General features: G+C 43.4%; 1 protein-coding gene across 1 annotated transcript in view; it reads left to right on the plus strand.

Annotated features, from left to right (window-relative positions):
- The window catches only part of CFAP58 (cilia and flagella associated protein 58), a 326,613-nt gene that overhangs the window by 15,038 nt on the left and 291,614 nt on the right, over positions 1-19,961 (plus strand). The window contains exons 3-4 of the mRNA XM_033943377.1: positions 4,403-4,551; positions 17,860-18,016. Coding sequence (XP_033799268.1) covers positions 4,403-4,551; positions 17,860-18,016 — 306 coding nt within the window. The remainder of the gene's footprint in view (positions 1-4,402; positions 4,552-17,859; positions 18,017-19,961) is intronic.

Genomic DNA, 19,961 nt, shown 5'->3' on the forward strand with positions numbered 1-19,961 from the left:
GGCAGTATGCAAAGCTGACTGCTGATTGTCATATGTGAAGAAGACTTTTCTATGAAGCAGCTTTATGTGAACATGGAACCATGTTGAAAATGTCTCCTTGAATTTCTACTTATGGCTTATGAACTGCTTTAAAATTAGCGTCTACTAATTTCTAAAAAGTATTTTGAGATATCTGTCTTATAAGTTACAAAATGAAAAAAAGAAAAAAAATGACCCGATGAAGAAATTTACCCCCCTCTTTTACTAAGGTGCGCTATGCGTTATAGCGCACGCTAAATATATGCACGTGCTAATTCGTCCATAGACTAACATGCACGCATAAGCGTTTAGTGCATGGTTAACACGTGCTAATATTTAGCGCATGCTAAAATGTTTAGCGTACCTTAGTAAAAAGAGCCCCGGGTGTATAACTCTTTGAAGACTTTGAACTACGAAGAACGACTTAGAAAACTGGGACTGTTCTCCCTTGAGAAGAGGAAACTGCGAAGGGATCTGATAGAGACTTTTTTTTAAAAAAATTCTTTATTCAGTTTTAAGCTTTCATCAAGTGTACAAAATTCATATTAACAGTATTAAATAGACCACTTGAACATCTTAATTTTAATTTCTGGTGGAATTCGTTGTGTCACCTATATAGAATGGAAAGATCACTGGCGGTACAGAATGGAAATTATAAAAATTTTATAAAAATATGGGAGCCATTAACATCTTTTTGTCATGATTAAAGGCCATTTTTCTATTAGTTATACACCACTTAGTGTTGGGAGGGGGGAGGGTTTCTATTGGAGGGTTTATGATCTTACTGATTGAGACTTTTAAAATAATAAAAGGAATCGACAAGATAGAGCAGGATAAAAAGTTATTTACGATGTCAAATGTGACCAGGACAAGAGGTCATGGACTGAAGCTGAGGGGGGACAAGCCCAGAACAAATGCCAGGAAGTTCTGCTTCACGCAGCGAGTGGTGGACACCTGGAACGCTTCCCCGGTGGAGATTGCTGCGGAACCCACCGTTCTAGGATTTAAGGGCAAGTTAGATGCACATCTCCTCAAAAGATGCATAGAAGGATAAGGGTGACTAAGTTTTTGCCAGGTTACACCTGGATGGGCCTCCGCGTGAGCGGATCACCGGACTTGATGGACCTAAGGTCTGATCCGGAGATGGCAGTTCTTATGCTCTTATGTTCACTAATTCATTGAGCTCACCTCCGAGGGGCCTAAAATTAATTTGTATTATCCTGTGTTCTAGGACTGGCTGGGCATCTGCTTGAAATTTTATGATAGGACATATTTTTTTTATACTCTTTGAACTTGATTGTACACTCGAGGGCAGGGCAGGATTAATTCATCGAGGGCCCCTAGGCACACAAGTACATTGGGCTCCCTGCCCCGCCCCACCCCACCATGCACCCAGGCGGAAACAGGAAGCTGCGTCAGAGGGAAGCTTTGGGCAAGCAGCACCGCTTGCACAATTACAGTTCCTGTTGCCTTTCTTACCCACGTTGCTTACTTGTCTTACTTTCTGTCGATGGGGGAGGGGGGGGAAGCCGCATTGCCAATCGGGAGGGCCCACGTTGCAAATCGATGCTGGAGGGGCCCATCGCCGTTTGGAAAAAACAATGTTGATGCCCTCCTTCATCGGGCATCACCATTTCAGGCCCTAGGCCCGTGCCTACTTGGCCTATTGGTTAATCCTGCCCTGCTCGAGGGTGAGATTTTATAAAACAGGCATAAAATAGGTTTGGTTTTCTGAAATTCTGTTAGGTGCTCTGTTATAAAAGAATCTCAAGAAGGACATGGCAATACTCGAAAGGGTCCAGAGGAGGGCAACGAGGATGATAAAGGGTATGGAGAACCTTTCATATGCCGAACGGTTAGACAGGCTGGGGCTCTTTACCCTGGAGAAGCGGAGACTGAGAGGGGACATGATAGAAACTTATAAAATCATGAAAGGCATAGAGAAGGTGGAGAGGGACAGATTCTTTAGACTAGCAGGGACAACTAAAACAAGAGGTCATTCAGAAAAACTGAGAGGAGACAGATTCATAACGAATGCAAGGAGGTTCTTCTTCACTCAGAGGGTGGTGGACACCTGGAACGCGCTTCCCGGAGAGGTGATAAGACAGAGTACAATTCTGGGGTTCAAAAAGGGACTGGATGACTTCCTGGAAGCGAAGGGGATAACAGGGTACAGATAGAGGTTTACCGTACAGGACATTGAGCGAATAGGGTATGGATATTTTAGGTTAGGTAGGGAACACTTTCAGGTCATGGACCTGGGGGGCCACCGCGGGAGCGGACTGCCGGGCACGATGGACCCCTGGTCTGACCCGGCAGAGGCAACGCTTATGTTCTTATGTTCTTAATCCTTTATGACAGTGTATCACAATCTGTGTGCTGCAGCAAGTGTGCGTCTTGAGATTTCAGGTGTGCCACCAGATGCTGGGGAGGAGGAGAGGCACTGGCTGACTGCCTACAGGATGTGTCTCTCACAGCAAGAGGCACATCCTGTAGGCAATCAGCTGGCGCCCGCACCTCTCCTCTATACGCATCTTCCTTGCTGGCACCCCTTACTGGCGGTTCAGGGCTCATCTGTTGGGCCTTCGAGCATGCGTGGACGTCAACATGTTGATGTCCGCGCACTTCCAGATGCCTGAAGCCGCGGCTACTATGTTTAGTGTGCCACAGCTCGACAAAGTTTGCAGGACACTGCTTTATGGGGCAATTCTATGTTTCTCGAGACTACGTCGGGAACTCCCTACAGCCATTTCCTGATGGCGATCTGCACGGGGCAGGAGCATAGGACGATCACTCCTGCCCCGAAAGCCCTCTACACCACCAGGTAAGGCCGGGAAGGCGGCAGGGAGGTAAAAAAATATGTTTTTTTTAAATTTTCCCCCTCCCCAGAAAAAAATCGCGATTATGTGAAATTGCGAGTGCAGAAATCGCGAATGGGGAGGGGGAAGTGTAATTTACATGCACCCACATAAGATAGCTTGATTCCTTTCTTAAATATGATTAAGTTGTGATGTAAACCGCTTTGATCCTTTTTGGCTGTATAGGCAGTATGGAAAGATTTTAATAAACATAAACATAGCTTGTAGTCACTTTGCATTTAGCATACATTTACTGGTCGATATTCAAAATGACGTAACCTGCCAGAAACAGCCGATGGCTGGTTAAATTGCTTATTCGGCGCTATCTGCTAATTTTCAGTGGTACTTAAGTGGTTAACTCTGCTGAAAGTGGTTAGGGCCTAAGTAAAAGCCAAATATTTGGGGGGTGTTCCAGGGACGGAGTCAACACTTGGCCAGGGTAACTTTATAAAACACAGTCCTAGCTTTATGCAGCAACTTATGGCTGGCTAAGTTCTAACTATCAACTTTATCTGGCCATGTGTTGGCTGGCGCCGCATAAACGGGATACTCATCGACGAAGCCTGGACATGGCCCGGCACTGGATATCAGAATAATGCCAGAAGTGGTCAGCAAAACACTCATCACCACCGGCTGAATATTGACTCCTTATTTGCTTAGGTAAATTTGGTCTTCTGTACATTTAAGTGCATAAGTAGCACAAAAATGGAAGCTCCCAGCTGTAGAATCGCCCTTCGTATGCATAAACGTTAACTTATTTTTGGATCTCTGCAAAACTTCTGGTAAAAAAATAAATCACACTACATCAACCTATGTATAAATTGTTTAAAGACAGACAGCCTGTTTCTGGATTCTTGAAACTATCTTGAGGGGCGTAAGGGTTGGATAAGGCTATATGCGAGGATTGCAGTTTATTGATGGTTGATTTCTCTTTAATGTGTACATCTCAAATCCTTTCTGTTAAAAGGTGGGTGAGTGGGGATGGGTTTCAGGGTTTGTTAATAGTTGTGAGCTTCTTGTGTGAAATTGCTTATTGCCCTTTGTGTTCTCAATAAAAAGAGTTTTTGTAAACCAGGGATGTCCAACCTGTGGCCTGAGGGCCGCAAGCGGCCCATTGAAGTATTTTGTACGGCCCCGGTCGAGGGCGATGCAGTGTTTTCCTCTGCTGCCCCCAGGTGTTTACCGTTTTGCCGGCTCCCTCCTCTGTCTTGCTGCAGCGTTTGCACCTTTGTGCAGCCCCAGAAACATTTTTTTGGCCAATGTGGCTTAGGGAAGCCAAAAGGTTGGACACCCCTGATGTAAACTTTCTTTTTTTTTTTTTTATAAATCTTTATTGAGTTTCAAAACCAACAAAAATGCAATACAGTATCTATACATTATAATATTAATCATATATGCATTTATAATCAATCAAAATCCATACAACAATAAAAAACCCACCCAACCAACATTTCATAAGGGAATATGTAAACTATCTTGAATTACATGTTTGGGTATTTCACTGTTTTGACGTGATTTGTCACTAGGAAATTGAAAAAGCCTGGAAATTGGTGGATGGAGCATATGAAAAGGAGCAGAAGGCAAAGGAAACCATACAGTTACTGAAAGAGGAAATATATAACCTGACCAGACTAGTAGAACAAGGGTCTGGATTATCTATGGACCAAGAACTGAGGTAGGTTATTGCTTCTAACATCCTTCATGCTGATTGTCAAATGCTATTCTTTCCAAAACAGAAGGAGGGAGATACTGTAGGTCACGCCAAATGAAGTTAGCAGCACAGTGACCTGATCGATTTTGTTTCAGTTTTTCATTGGAATCATAATCTGAATGTTTCCTCCTGCAATTTTGAAAATCATTTCCATGGGTAAACCCGAATTTTATCTGCCTAAATTTTGGTTTTGAAAGTTGTTCTCTCTCTATCCCACTGAGTGTAAAAGTACCCATGAAGGCCACCGCATAAGTACTATTGGTTGGAGCTAAAAAGGAGTGAATTTAGACTGGGGGCTTTCATTTTGAACATCCCGTGTATTTTTTAGTCATATTCTATAAACGGCGCCATAAGTTAGGTGGTGGTATGTGCCCTACCGTTGCCTAACTTGTTTTAATTGGCATGGTAATTGACAGCGTAGTTTAAAACCAATTAAAAACTTGTTAAAAAAAGTAGGCGCATTTAATGCGTCTAAAGCAGGATGCCTAAGTGGGCATGGTTAGGGGTAGAGCAATATTTAGGCGTCATTAGGCACGATTCACCCCCTCCCTCGTCATTTTATAAATTACAAATACAGAAAAGGGATCAACAAGGCTCGTCTCCCCTCCCCGCTCACACATAGACCCTCCACTATCGAGACAACTGAACAAGCCAAATTGCTACAAAATACTCCATAGAAATGTCATTCTAACAGAATACCTCAGTCACACATACAGACCATCAATGCCAAATCCCAAAATGATAAACATACATTAAACCAAAATCCCAAGAAGCCACACCTTGCATGTAGTACAACACCTATATAAATATATAAATAAAGGCGTCGGAGTGAAGATACTATAAATAAAGGAGTCAAAGGTTTTATGCACCGACTCCACAGCCCTGGTTATATGTGGCAGGAGGGTCCATTTTAGAAACATGCTGTATATGTCTAAAATATCAGCAGTTCAAGACAAGTACATTTTATTTATTAACCGCCTTTTTATGAAGAGATTCACCCAAAGCGGTTTACAATACATTGACTAGTAATCAGGTATTCTTAAGTATTTTTCATATCTGTCCTGGCAGGCTCATATCTAACTGCGGTACCTGGGGCAATGAAGTGTTAAATGACTTGCCCAGAGTCAGAAGGAGCTGAGGCAGCAGCTCTAATCACTAGTCCACCCTTCCAGTCTACACATAAATGTCTAAGAACATAAGAATTGCCGCTGCTGGGTCAGACCAGTGGTCCATCGCGCCCAGCAGTCCGCTCACGTGGCGGCCCTCTGGTCAAAGACCAGCGCCCTAACTGAGCCTAGCCCTACCTGCGTACGTTCTGGTTCAGCAGGTACTTGTCTAACTTTGTCTTGAATCCCCGGAGAGTGTTTTCCCCCATGATAGACTCCGGAAGAGCGTTCCAGTTTTCTACCACTCTCTGGGTGAAGAAGAACTTCCTTACGTTTGTACGGAATCTATCCCCTTTTAACTTTAGAGAGTGCCCTCTCGTTCTCTCTACCTTGGAGAGGGTGAACAATCTCTCTTTCTCTACTAAGTCTGTTCCCTTAATTATCAGATGGAATTTTTCCTGGATTTATTTAGGTCGATTTATCTGCATATGTTCTGGTTCAGCAGGAACTTGTCTAACCTTGTCTTGAATCCCTGGAGAGTGTTTTCCCCTATGACAGCCTCCGGAAGAGCATTCCAAATTTCTACCACTCTCTGGGTGAAGAAGGAACTTCCTTACGTTTGTACGGAATCTATCCCCTTTCAACTTTAGAGAGTGCCCTCTCGTTCTCTCTACCTTGGAGAGGATGAACAATCTCTCTTTCTCTACTAAGTCTGTTCCCTTAATTATCAGATGGAATTTTTCCTGGATTTATTTAGGTCGATTTATCTGCATATGTTCTGGTTCAGCAGGAACTTGTCTAACCTTGTCTTGAATCCCTGGAGAGTGTTTTCCCCTATGACAGCCTCCGGAAGAGCATTCCAAATTTCTACCACTCTCTGGGTGAAGAAGGAACTTCCTTACGTTTGTACAGAATCTATCCCCTTTTAACTTTAGAGAGTGCCCTCTCGCTCTCTCTACCTTGGAGAAAGTGAACAGCCTGTCCTTATCTACTAAGTCTATTCCCTTAATTATCAGATGGAATTTTTCCTGGATTTATTTAGGTCGATTTAACTGAGTCTAGCCTTGCCTACGTACGTTCTGGTTCAGCAGGAACTTGTCCAACCTTGTCTTGAATCTCTGGAGGGTGTTTTCCCCTATAAAAGACTCCGGAAGAGCGTTCCAGTTTTCCACCACTCTCTGGGTGAAGAAGAACTTCCTTATGTTTGTACGGAATCTATCCCCTTTTAACTTTAGAGAGTGCCCTCTCGCTCTCTCTACCTTGGAGAGGGTGAACAACCTGCCCTTATCTACTAAGTCTATTCCCTTAATTATCAGATGGAATTTTTCCTGGATTTATTTAGGTCGATTTAACTGAGTCTAGCCTTGCCTACGTACGTTCTGGTTCAGCAGGAACTTGTCTAACTTTGTCTTGAATCCCTGGAGGGTGTTTTCCCTTATAACAACCTCCGGAAGAGCGTTCCAGTTCTCTACCATTCTCTGGGTGAAGAACTTCCTTACGTTTGTACGGAATATATCCCCTTTTAACTTTAGAGAGTGCCCTCTCGTTCTCTCCACCTTGGAGAGGGTGAACAACCTGTCTTTATCTACTAAGAAATACAGTAAAACCTTGGGTGCAAGTAACTTGCTTTGCAAGTGTTTTGCAAACATTTATTACATTTTAACTTGCTATACAAGCAGTATCTTGAAATGCAAGTACATACAGTATACACACATCACAACTGACACTGCAAGAGTGTAGTGACTGTTCTAAATAAGCAAAGTCTTGCAATACGAGCACTTGCGATAGTATTTTGTACTAAAGATTTTGGGTTGTGGAATGAATCGTCTGAGTTTCCATTATTTCCAATGGGGAAATTTGCTTTGATATACGAGTGCTTTGGATTACAAGCATGCTTCTGGAACGAATTATGCTCGTAAACCAAGGTTTGACTGTACTACGATTACTTATCATTTTTATAGCACTACCAGATGCACGCAGTGCTGTATGTTAACACGCAAGAGACAGTTCCTGCTCAAAAGAGCTTCCAATTTAATTGTTACAGTCAAACAGGACAAAAACAGTGAATCTACACACACTGCTCAGGTAGGAAACTATACAGGGAATGACAAACAGATATGGGTGCTTTAGCCCCAGATATGGGTGAATTAGCCCCAGATATGGGGTGAATTAGCCCCAGATATGGGGTGAATAAGCCCCAGATATACAGTACAGTGCAGGACTATGTGCAGGCAACCACATTAAAAATCAGTGAACTTATGCGGGTCCCAATCAGTATTCAGTTGGATCTCACATAAGAAATTTAGGTGGATTCTGGCTAAATATTGGCCAAATATGCAACAACCAAAGTGGAATTGTCCAAAAGAGAATGATGTGCACTAAAAAAGTGTCCTTCAATCCATCTGGTGAAATGACGATCTTTATTGTTCAAACATCAAATTGACAAATTGACTCGACATGCGCATGTTTCGGCCAACAGGCCTGCCTCAGGAGTCTTAAAAGTCACAAATGATGATATACGAGGTATACTGACACTCGAATGAATCTGACCATAAATCAATCAAAGAAGAGTGTCATGCCACAAGGAAAACGAATGCTGTCTACTGGCCTATAGTTCTGACCGAAACATGCGCATGTCGAGTCAATTTGTCAGTTTGATGTTTGAACAAATTTTGGACAATTCCACTTTGGTTGTTGCATATTTGTGTCTGTGGTGTTGTTTCTTCCCCTGTTTTTTCTTTCTTAAATATTGGCCAAGACATTAAAAAAAAAAAAAAAAGTCCAAGTCAGACGGCATCTCCCATTCTGATTTATTCTTCCACCCCCTTTCAGCACTCAAAATGTCCCTCCCTCATGATCCCCTCCTATATCCTGACAGAACTAGAAGGCAGCTCCATTCTCCCACCATAGGCCTCCTGGGGACTACGTGGAGAAATCCCTGGTGGTCTGGGGGAAATTGGGTAGGAGTGATGCCCACTTGCTCCTGATCAGCGTTGGCTCGCATTCCAAAATGGCTGCCAAAACCTCTAGTGGCAACCTCGCAGTAATTCATACCTCATCCTGTAAAGCTGATGCTAAAGGTCACGATGTCCATTTTGAAATGCAGGCTGGCACCAGGCCGGAGGGAGAGGGCATCACTCCTGCCCAATTTCTCCCAAGATCCCCTAGGAACTTCAGGTACACCCCAGGGGCAAACAGGATGAGGGTGGAGGCTGGAGGAGCTTTCTATTTTATTTGAGGGTGGGTGGGAGGGTGAATCGCGAACAAGGGAAAGTCCACCAGACTCTATGGAAGTTTAACCAGGCACCAGACAATATTTGGCGCATAGTTTGGACAGGTTTTTTTTTCCTGTCCTAACTTTTTTATGCACTTAATTAGTTGTCAGCCTAAATGTTGCCATTAACTAGATTGGGTTATGCTCCATCAAGTCTCTTCCCCCAGTCCACCCCTAAATTCGCTAGAAGTAGCAAGATCCTGGATTCTCTACAAGGAGATCTGTTCCAGCAGTTGGTAATGGAACTCATGCAGGATGGGGTCATACTGGACTTAGTGCTTAGAAATGGGAAAAGTGTTTCTGGTGTGATCATCTGTGTTTCTGGGTGATCATCTGGAATCCAGTGATCACTGCATGGTACGGTTTAATATTAAAATGGGTATAGAGAGGGCTTATTCAGAAGTAAAGGTTTTAGACTTAAAAAAACTAACTTTGTTCAGATGGGGGATTATGTCAAGGAATTGTCTGGATGGGAACATTTGAAAGGAGTGGAAATGCAGTTGGCAAAACTAAAAGGAGTAATTGTAAGAGTAACACACCTTTTTGTGAGGCAAGTAAGTAAAAGTAAGAGGAAAAGAAGGCTGCTTTGGTTCTTAAAAGTAGTAGCTGAGAAGGTTAGCTTTCATAAACTACAAAAGATCGCTGAAAGAGGTTTTTAAGCAAGATGGCGGCAGCGATGGATGTCTGAGAGGGTGCTCCGACGTGTGCTCCATACTGCAATGAAAAAAGCATGGTAAAGCGCAAAGGGAAGCCGCATTCATTCCCAGCCGAACCGACCCCTTTCCCAATATTACATTTACATTTATATTACATTTGTGATTTCTATTCCACCTGTGCCTTGCGGTTCTAAGCGGATTACAGTTAAAAGAGATCAGGACATTACCGAGAGAATTACATTACAACGATTTAAGTAAATTACATGTTGTGGTATAGAAATACAAATATAAGATATCTGGATTTATCGATAGAATAACTTGACAGGGTTCAAGTAGTTACAAGGTTCAGTGGGGAAAACAATATAAGCAACTGAAGAAAGATACCTAACTTTGAAGGAATCAGTTAAGTGGATACCTAAGGGAGATGCTTATTTAGGAGTTTGGATATTTTTCGTAAATGAGGTTCAAGGGGATGACTAGTGTGTTATTTGCTGGGGAGAGTGCATGTGCGATTGGGGAGGGGAATATTAAGTAAGGACGTGTTTTTTGAAAAGAATATTGGTACAGCGAATGTTGGAGGAGTCCCTCTTACCAGCTGGAGTGAAAGATAAGCTTCAGGGTGGCGACCTTGAAGCGGGAGATTTCACTCGCAGCACTTTGGACACCATGCTGACCCCCCGAAGATCGCGGGAACCCAGCCAGAAGCGAGGTGAAAAAGCAGTTGGGGAGCTTTACTAAGGATACCGAAGAGGTTGCTGAATTTAGTTCGGCCACTGTCTGATTCTCCACTTGCAGAGGGGGGCACAATCAGCAGGAGCAGTGGGTGGATGGCCTGAGAAGGTTTCTCTGGGATTTGAACCTGTTGTTACTAAAGGCACTGACGCTGAACATTACCAGGCTATAATAGACTAGAGAAGCTAACATTGGAAGAAGTATGGGATGCTGTTAATACACTGGAGGTCAAATTGACTGAGCGTTTGGATAGTTTTTTTACAGATTCCAGAAATGGTACAAATGCATATTAAACAATGTGGAGACTTGGGCCCCGATTCACTAAAGTCAGCAATCATTGCTAAACCTGTTTTCACAGGCTTAGCAATGATCGCTGCTAACCAACCTGATTCACAAAATGGCCCACTGTGTGTTTTCCACCTCAATCACCCATTTTCCAATCCGGCCATTCAAATTTGTAAAACTCCATGCAAAATAGCCAAGCGATTGATTCACTAACATTTGCTTGGCTGTTTTGCATCGGGTTTTACGATCCTAAAAACCAACTGCTGTAGACCTTTTGGTACCTTTTGGTAACTGACAGGTCTGCTGGTTTTTTTATTCTTTTTTTTTTAATGGCACTGATATTTTGCATGTATTACACATGTAAAATATCTGTCCCCAAAAAATGAAAAAAATCTCCCACTGCTGCCACAGGCCCTCCCCGCCGACAATCGTGGGCCCCCCCTCCCCTGACAATTGCGGCGACCCACCCGAATCCCAGAAAGATGGCAGGAGGGATGCCTACTCCCTCCTGCCATGAAGGCCCTCCCCCCTCCACCCTGAATAAAAAGGCATGAGGGATGCCCACTCCCTCCTGCCCCCCAAAGTTGCCCACCCACTCCCTGAAGAAAAAAAAAAAGAGATGAGGGATGCCCACTCACTCTTGTCTGCAAATACCTCCCCATCCCCCCCGAAAAATCCTGGCAGGAGGGATGCCCACTCCCTCCTGCCATCAGGCCCCCAGTTAGCCCCCTCCCCCCATACCTTTATGTCTGGCCTCCTGCTCCTCCTGACCCTCCTGCACAATGCGGACTTTAGGCCCCTCCCTGGTGCATCATGTGATGCACAGGAAGGGGCCTAGGGCCCTGATTGGCTCAGGCACCTTGGGCTCTTCCCTTGGAGCCAATCAGGGACTTCCTTAGGGAGGAGCCTAAAGTCCCTGATTAGCCAAAACAATGTGCGGCATATGTGCTGTCACTTTTGCAGATAGGTCCAGTTCACTTAGTGCCGCTTTGGTAGGAGGCATCAACTGCATCTGAGCTAGTTATGACTACGTTTAAGTGTGTTAAAAAAACCTTTCTTTTTTTAAAAAAATCTTCATTTTCAAATCAAACAACAAGTGCACAAAAATATATCATACAAGTAATTCCAATAAAGCACTATAATATCTAACACATAAGATCTAATAGTGTAAAAAACAAAAACCCCCACCCACTCACCCACCCACCCACCCTTCATCACATTTTCAACTAAAATAGAGTGTACTATATTATATAACATATGATAACATATCTTATTAACTTACACTCCATATCCACCCTCCCCCTTGAGTGTGCTAAATAGATCTAAAAAAGAAAAGAAAAGGAAAAGAAAAGAATTGATGTCTATTAAGAACATAAGAACATAAGCAGTGCCTCCGCCGGGTCAGACCATAGGTCCATCCTGCCCGGCAGTCCGCTCCCGCGGCGGCCCAAACAGGTCACGACCTGTCTGAATCACCAGAAGGGGCTCCCTTGCCACCTTGGTTTCTCATTGAAGTCCTATCTTCCCATCGAAGTCCTAACCCTCTGGTCTTGCGCATGCACGACCTGGTTGGGTTTCTATACTTATTACCTGGTTAGCTTTCTATACTTGTGTTACATCCCAGCTCCTCCCTCAGTATCCCACGATCCCTTTATCCCTCAGGAATCCGTCCAATCCTTGTTTGAATCCCTGTACCGTACTCTGCCTGATCACTTCCTCCGGTAGCGCATTCCAAGTGTCCACGACCCTTTGGGTGAAAAAAAACTTCCTTGCATTTGTTTTGAACATATCTCTCTTCAGTTTCCCTTCACAATATTTTTCCAATGGCCCCCATATCTTTACAAAGTTATTATATGTTAAAAAAACCTTTCAGTATGGTAGTTGCTGAGGGCGAATTCACTAGAAAAGGAGGCACTACTTGGAATGGTCAGTGGTAAAAGGAAGCAGGAGAGCACAAAGGCCCATTAGTTGGATTACATCAAGAATGACATGAGAATGAACATCAAGCAATTGAAAGAAGCCATGGAAAACAGGGAAGCATGTCGAGGACTGACCTACAGAGTATTCAAAGGTCAGACACGACTGAATGGATAGTAGTAGTAATAGAATTGCTGAGTACATGCTGTACTTGCTTCCAGCATATTCCACTCAGCCTTTGCACTTAGGCACAAATTCTTTATATAGCATCCTAAGTGGTGCACGCAAATCAGGGTGCATAGCCAATTTGCGCACAATTTGGGTGGTTAGGGAGAGGCATGGCCAATAGAAAAAAGCCTACCTCTTTGAGAGTGCCTTTGACTCCTAACTCCTCTCACCTTAGGTTCTGCATTCCCAACCCTATATGTCATGTCTGTCTGTCCAAGTTAGATTGTAAGCTCTTCCGAGCAGAGACCATCTATAAATGTCAAAATGTACAGCGCTGCGTATGCCTATCAGCGCTATATAAGTGATAAGTAATAGTAGTAGAATATTGTGTGAAATAGTGTGGTGGCTGTGTTAGTCCACTTTTCAAGGTAATACAAGGTATATACACTTGAAGTTACAGAGAAATACTTTTAAAACCAATAGGAGGGATAGTTAAGCTCTGGAACGCATTGCCAGAGGTTGTGGTAAGAGCGGATAGCGTAGCTGGTTTTAAGAAAGGTTTGAACAAGTTCTTGGAGGAAAAGTCCATAGTCTGTGGTTGAGAAAGACATGGGGGAAGCCACTGCTTGCTCTGGATCGGTAGCATGGAATGTTGCTACTCTTTGGGATTCTAGAATCTTGCTACTCTTTGGGGATTCTGCATGGAATGTTGCTGCTCTTTGGGGGTTCTGCATGGAATCTTGCTACTGTTTGGGGTACCAGAATCTTGCTTACTCTGAGATAATGGAATGTTGCTACTCTTTGGGATTCTAGAATCTTGCTACTCTTTGGGGATTCTGCTTGGAATATTGCTACTCTTTGGGATTCTAGAATATTCCTACTTTTGGGGGGTTCTGCATGGAATATTGCTACTCTTTGGGGTTCTAGAATCTTGCTACTCTTTGGGGATTCTGCATGGAATGTTGCTACTCTTTGAGGTTCTAGAATCTTGCTACTCTTTCGGGATTCTGCATGGAATGTTGCTGCTCTTCGGGATTCTAGAATCTTGCTACTCTTTGGGGATTCTGCATGGAATGTTGCTGCTCTTCGGGATTCTAGAATCTTGCTACTCTTTGGGGATTCTGCATGGAATGTTGCTGCTCTTTGGGGGTTCTGCATGGAATGTTGCTACTGTTTGGGGTACCAGAATCTTGCTTTCTCTGAGATAATGGAATGTTGCTACTCTTTGGGATTCTAGAATCTTGCTACTCTTTGGGGATTCTGCATGGAATATTGCTACTCTTTGGGATTCTAGAATCTTGCTACTCTTTGGGGATTCTGCTTGGAATATTGCTACTCTTTGGGATTCTAGAATATTCCTACTTTTGGGGGGTTCTGCATGGAATATTGCTACTCTTTGGGGTTCTAGAATCTTGCTACTCTTTGGGGATTCTGCATGGAATGTTGCTACTCTTTGAGGTTCTAGAATCTTGCTACTCTTTCGGGATTCTGCATGGAATGTTGCTGCTCTTCGGGATTCTAGAATCTTGCTACTCTTTGGGGATTCTGCATGGAATGTTGCTGCTCTTCGGGATTCTAGAATCTTGCTACTCTTTGGGGATTCTGCATGGAATGTTGCTGCTCTTTGGGGGTTCTGCATGGAATGTTGCTACTGTTTGGGGTACCAGAATCTTGCTTTCTCTGAGATAATGGAATGTTGCTACTCTTTGGGATTCTAGAATCTTGCTACTCTTTGGGGATTCTGCATGGAATATTGCTACTCTTTGGGATTCTAGAATCTTGCTGCTCTGGGGATTCTGCATGGAATGTTGCTACTCTTTGGGGTTCTAGAATCTTGCTACTCTTTGGGGATTCTGCATGGAATGTTGCTGCTCTTCGGGATTCTAGAATCTTGCTACTCTTTGGGGATTCTGCATGGAATGTTGCTGCTCTTCGGGATTCTAGAATCTTGCTACTCTTTGGGGATTCTGCATGGAATGTTGCTGCTCTTTGGGGTTCCGAAATCTTGCTTACTCTGAGATAATGGAATGTTGCTACTCCTTGGGTTTTGGCCAGGTACTAATGACCTGGATTGGCCACTGTGAAAACAGGTTACTGAGCTTGATGGACCATTGGTCTGATCCACTAAGGCTATTCTTATATTGGAAATAAAACAAAAATATAAAGGAAATAAGGTGACACCTTTTATAATCGACTAACATAAAATGCATTGTTAGTCTAATTTAAAAAAATATTGTGTATAATTCTAGAGACCGCACCTTCAAAAAGATATAAACAGGATGGAGTTTACTTAAAATGGTTGGTGGTCTGTCATAAGGCGTACGGGGACAGACTCAAAGATCTCAATGTGTATATTAGCAGCACCTAAGTCACTCTCCACCCTAAACACGCCTTCTTTAGTGTTAATTGCCTATCTTTTGTAGAATCACACCTAAGAAGATAAGCACTTATAGCCCAATTAATTTTAATTTTTTCCAATTATGAGCTAATTGAGATAGGCGCTTAAGTACAATTCTATATATAGTGGGAGCCTTTTATAGAATTAGGCTAAGCACCATTCTGATCAGCGCCTTATATAGAATTTGGGGGTCAGTGCATTTTAATTTTTGTTATTAAGGCATGTTAAGTGCAAAAATTTACTTCATATTAGTAAAAGACCCCTATAGCGACATCGCAACTCTGATCCTGCTCTGCCCTTGGGAACATCCCCACATTCTGCCTGTCATTACTTTGTACATACTCTGGGATAGCTAAAAAAAATTATTTTCCTAATGTAAAACAGTGTCTACATGTAGAAGAACCTTTATAAAATTAACCCTTTAATGCAATTGCCATTCTTTTCCTTTTCACAGGTAATTTAAATAGGGGACAAATGTTGCTGCTATCCAGAAAATTTTAAAACCCACCCTTGCTCCATCCCAAATCTGGGCCCACTATACATATTGTATTGGGCCATTCACTTAGATTTTCAGGCCAATACTATCTATAATTTTTTTAAAAAAATATGTGGACAGTGAAATGATATGTTCACAGGCTGCTGGAGAATTTATAAATTTGTTTGAGTAACAGTCCCCATGTTTTTCCAGGCCCAGTGTGAGTCTTAGAACTCTTCATATGAGATCATTAAAAATGATTTTTAAGTTGTAAATTAAGCAGATATCACCCGAAAGTGAAAGAACAGCCTTACAAGTGAAACACAGGGGTTTCATTTTTGCAAAATTACTTTTGTCCCTGGAGAGCTGGTTTAATTAATATTGTTTCCACTGAAATATCCACTGTTACAAGAATGGAAGAACGGTAGGCCTATAACACAGAAGTGAAGCAGAAGGAGGAAATGCTGCTTTATAAAAAGTGTACATTCAATATTTTGGTGTTTAAGATATCTGATCATTAGAATAAATCGCCAATGGTCCCCAAATCTTTTTAAACACCAAAATATTGAATAAGATAAGGGGGTGGGATTATAATTGACAATTGTTATTAATTGGTATATGGGTGGGAGGGGGGGCTTCTTATATAAGAATTTATTTGAAGTAACATAAATTGGTATCTGGGAGGGTGGGATGGGTTTCTTTATATAATTATTTATTTGGAATAATATAAATAAGAATGTCAAGTGATGATTTAAGGTCTTTCTGAATGATTGTTGTACACTTGTTGTAATTTTTTGAAAATGAATAAAGATATTAAAAAAAAAAAATAAAGTGTACATTATTTTTTAGGCTACCAAATAGTTTACTAGCAAAACACCATATAATGCGTTCTTAATTAGCTACTTGCATCAATTGTGTGTGTAAGTGGTGCCACTTACGCTTATAAATAGCAAGGTCATATCTTATGTGTGTATGTAACACTAATATATAAACCTTTCAGTGAAGCTGTTCTTTTTTCAAATGTGTTGATTTATAAAATGGCTTTTCCTGTTGTATGTAGTGCCCAATATTTGGGCCTTTTTAGCAACACTGTGCATCCTATATAATAAAACGCTAGCTGCACATGCGCACTCAGACCTGCGTGATCTGTAATCCCTGATCCGTGATCTGTAGGTCCGTGGCCAGAGTGCGTATGCGGCGGCTAGACAAAGCGGTAGAAACAGACTCGAGCGCTGTGGCCGACTCAGGATGGGAGGATGCGCCGCAGCAAAGTGCTGCACAGGTACTGCAGGGGGAGAGACATATCGCTTCTGCACATACCGGTACAAACCTCCCTCCAGCGTTGGCAGCCACAGCACGTTAAACAGGCTGCTTCGCGACTTTCTCCTGCAGTTGAGTCCCTCTGCCGCGTCACTAATGATGTCATCAATGACGCGACAGAGAGACTCAACGGCAGAAGAAAGCCGCGAACCAGACTGTTTAGCGTGCTGCGGCTGCCAACGCTGGAGGGAGGTTTGTTATTAAAGTCATCTCGCCGGGAGGGTCGCAGAGTCAGCGGGGGTTGGGCTGGGAGGGGAGAGAAGCGTCTGCCTCGGGTGCTTCAGGCAGCAGCAGCATTTACAATTCGCTGCTGTTGCGGCTACAGGCCTTCCTCTCTGGCCGGTCCTGCCTACTTCCTGTTTTCATGAACACAGGACCCGCCAGAGAGGAATACCTGAAGCCAGCAACAGCAATGAATTGTGAATGCTGCTGTTGCCCGATGAAGTAGTTGAAGGAGGAAAGTGAGCAGAGGGGGAGAGAATGGCTTGGAGGGAAGAACAGATGGCAGGGCATGGAGGGAAGGAGGAAGGTATGCCAGACCAAGGGAAAAGGAAAGAGGAGATGGAGAGAGGCCATATGGGACAGAGAGAGAGGGGGTGGACACTGGATGGAAAGAGAAGAGAGGGCAGTGAATGGAAGGGGCAACATAGAGGATGAACAGTATTCTAGCACCCGTTAATGTAACGGGCTTAATGACTAGTATTTTATAAAAGGCTCCACATTTGCTGAACCTTTTATAAAGTGCTAGCTTGGTTTGTACTTATGGCCCTAAAAGCCCACTTTCTTCCCTAGACAAAGTTATCCTTATTGTCTTGGGAGGGGTAGTTTCAAGGGTTGAGAGCGACAGAAGAAAAAAGACAAAAGACTGTCTGATAACTTAGAGAATAGGAGGACGCTGAAAAGTAACTGCCTTCATGTACACCTTATGCTTTGTGTTTTAGCGTCAATGACTTGATAAAAATGAAAGATGATCTAACCAGGGAGAGAGACCAGTATTTGTCAGAAGTGGTGAAATTACGTGAGGAATTGACTGAAGCCATCAATCAGCAGCAAGAGGCCGAGAAGGGGCAAGAAGATGCAGAGAATGTCATTGCTCAGGTATGGGATGCATTCTGCACACTGACAACAGTAAAAGGATCACAATGTTATAACCTTAGCTCCAAGCAGACAGCGAGTTGGCAGACCTAATCCTAGACATCGCTTATTCCTGTTGCTGGTACTTACCTTAAGCTTTTCTAACATGAGGGGATAAATTTTAAACTGTGCAAGGAACCTTTACGCACATTTGTTTGTGGCCCAGACTCACAAAAGCATGGTTGGCTGTGCCATCATGGATGCAGATTAGCGAATTGATATCATTAAAAAGAATTAGTTGGCGTGAGTACTTGCACCTAAGCATGTATATGCCCGGTTATGCTAACATTCTGTAAGGCAGCATCTTGCAAACTTTCCGGACGGCGGCACACTAAATCCAGTGGAAGGCACCCAGAAGTGCGCGGACGTCGATGCGATGACATCACGCACATGCATGGAGGCTCATCTGGCCGCAACCCTCTTCAGTGGAGGGATTCGGGACTTGCGGGGAGAGGAGGAGAAATGCGGCCAGGAGAGTCATCTTCGCCGGATGACTTCCTATAGGACATGCCTCTCGCCACGAGAGGCAAGTCTGCGAGCGTGGATGACTCTCCTCCTCGCCAGTGTGTCATGGCACACCTGAAATATCAGGAGGCATACTGGTGTAAGGGAAAATAGGTGCATACTTTCTCTTATAGAATATGTGCTTATAGAATGATACCATCGGTGGCAATTCTATAAGTGAATGCCTCCTTTTAAGCGCTCTGAAGACATATACTCAATCTTGATCCCTGCACTCCATAACCAAAACTTCTGTATCACTTGATAGATATACACTTCTCCCTCCGTATCCACAGGGGTTAGGGGCAGAGCTGGCCGGTGAATATTAAAAAAATCCGAATAATATTCGGGCGGCTCTGACCCACCCCCTGCTTCCCCCCGGCATCCCTTAAGCCTTACCTGGTGGTCTAGTGGGTTTTCAGGGCAGGAGTAATCTTCCTACGCTCCTGTCCCTTGCAGATCACTCATAGGAAATGGCTTCCGTGTGCTCCTGTCATAGTCTTGAGAGACCCTTTTGTCTTACGGGTCCCTTTTGTCTTATGGCTTGCCTCTTGAAAGGGGTCACCTAGGTATAAAGGGGTATTCAGATAAAGTGATCTCAACTCTCTTGGGATCCCGGAGGCTTTCCACCTCTCGGGCTTATGTGAGGGTTTGGTATCTATTTGAGGAATGGTGTGATGTGAATGGAGTGGTCTCTTTTTGTGCTTCCCTGCCTAACATCTTAGCGTTCTTGCAGGATGGCCTGGATAGGGGACTGGCTTGGTCTTCTCTCCGGGTTCAGCTTGCGGCCTTACCAGCCTTTCGGGGGTTAGTGAAAGGTCAGCGTTTGACTGCCATTACTGATGCAATTAGCTTCTTGTGGGCGACCAAGTTGCTCTGGCCTCTCGTGCGGCCCTCTGTTGCATACGGCCTTGCATTTGAATTCTGTAGCACTTACACATGCCATTATAGAATAGTGCATAGGGTGCTTTACTCTGCACTTATGCACACAGAGGGGGTACGTACCCCTTTGTACCTAGTTATAGAATTGCCCATGGTTTAGTACACGGGTCAGCAAAGAGCCATTTTATTCTAAATGTTTGACCCAAGATTTACAAAGAGCCCAGTAAGGGTTTAAGATATGATTTTTAATGCAGTTTGGGTATATATGCTATATATGCATACAAAAACTTCAAGTACTTACAGAAAATAAAGAAAAACAATTTAATGAGCCTGACACTGTATTCCCGCACAGAGTTGTTTCATGTCCATTTCTCTCTCTCTTCCCATGCATCATCTCTCCCTCCCCTTCACCCCTATGTCCATATCTCCTTCTCTCGCCCTCTCTGCCACCCATATATCCATATCTCCCTCTCTTCCCACGCACCCTTTCTCCTTCTCCTCCACCCTTATGTCTATTTCTCCCTTT

The sequence above is a fragment of the Geotrypetes seraphini genome, chromosome 4 (genome assembly GCF_902459505.1).
Source record: "Geotrypetes seraphini chromosome 4, aGeoSer1.1, whole genome shotgun sequence".
NCBI lineage: Eukaryota > Metazoa > Chordata > Amphibia > Gymnophiona > Dermophiidae > Geotrypetes > Geotrypetes seraphini.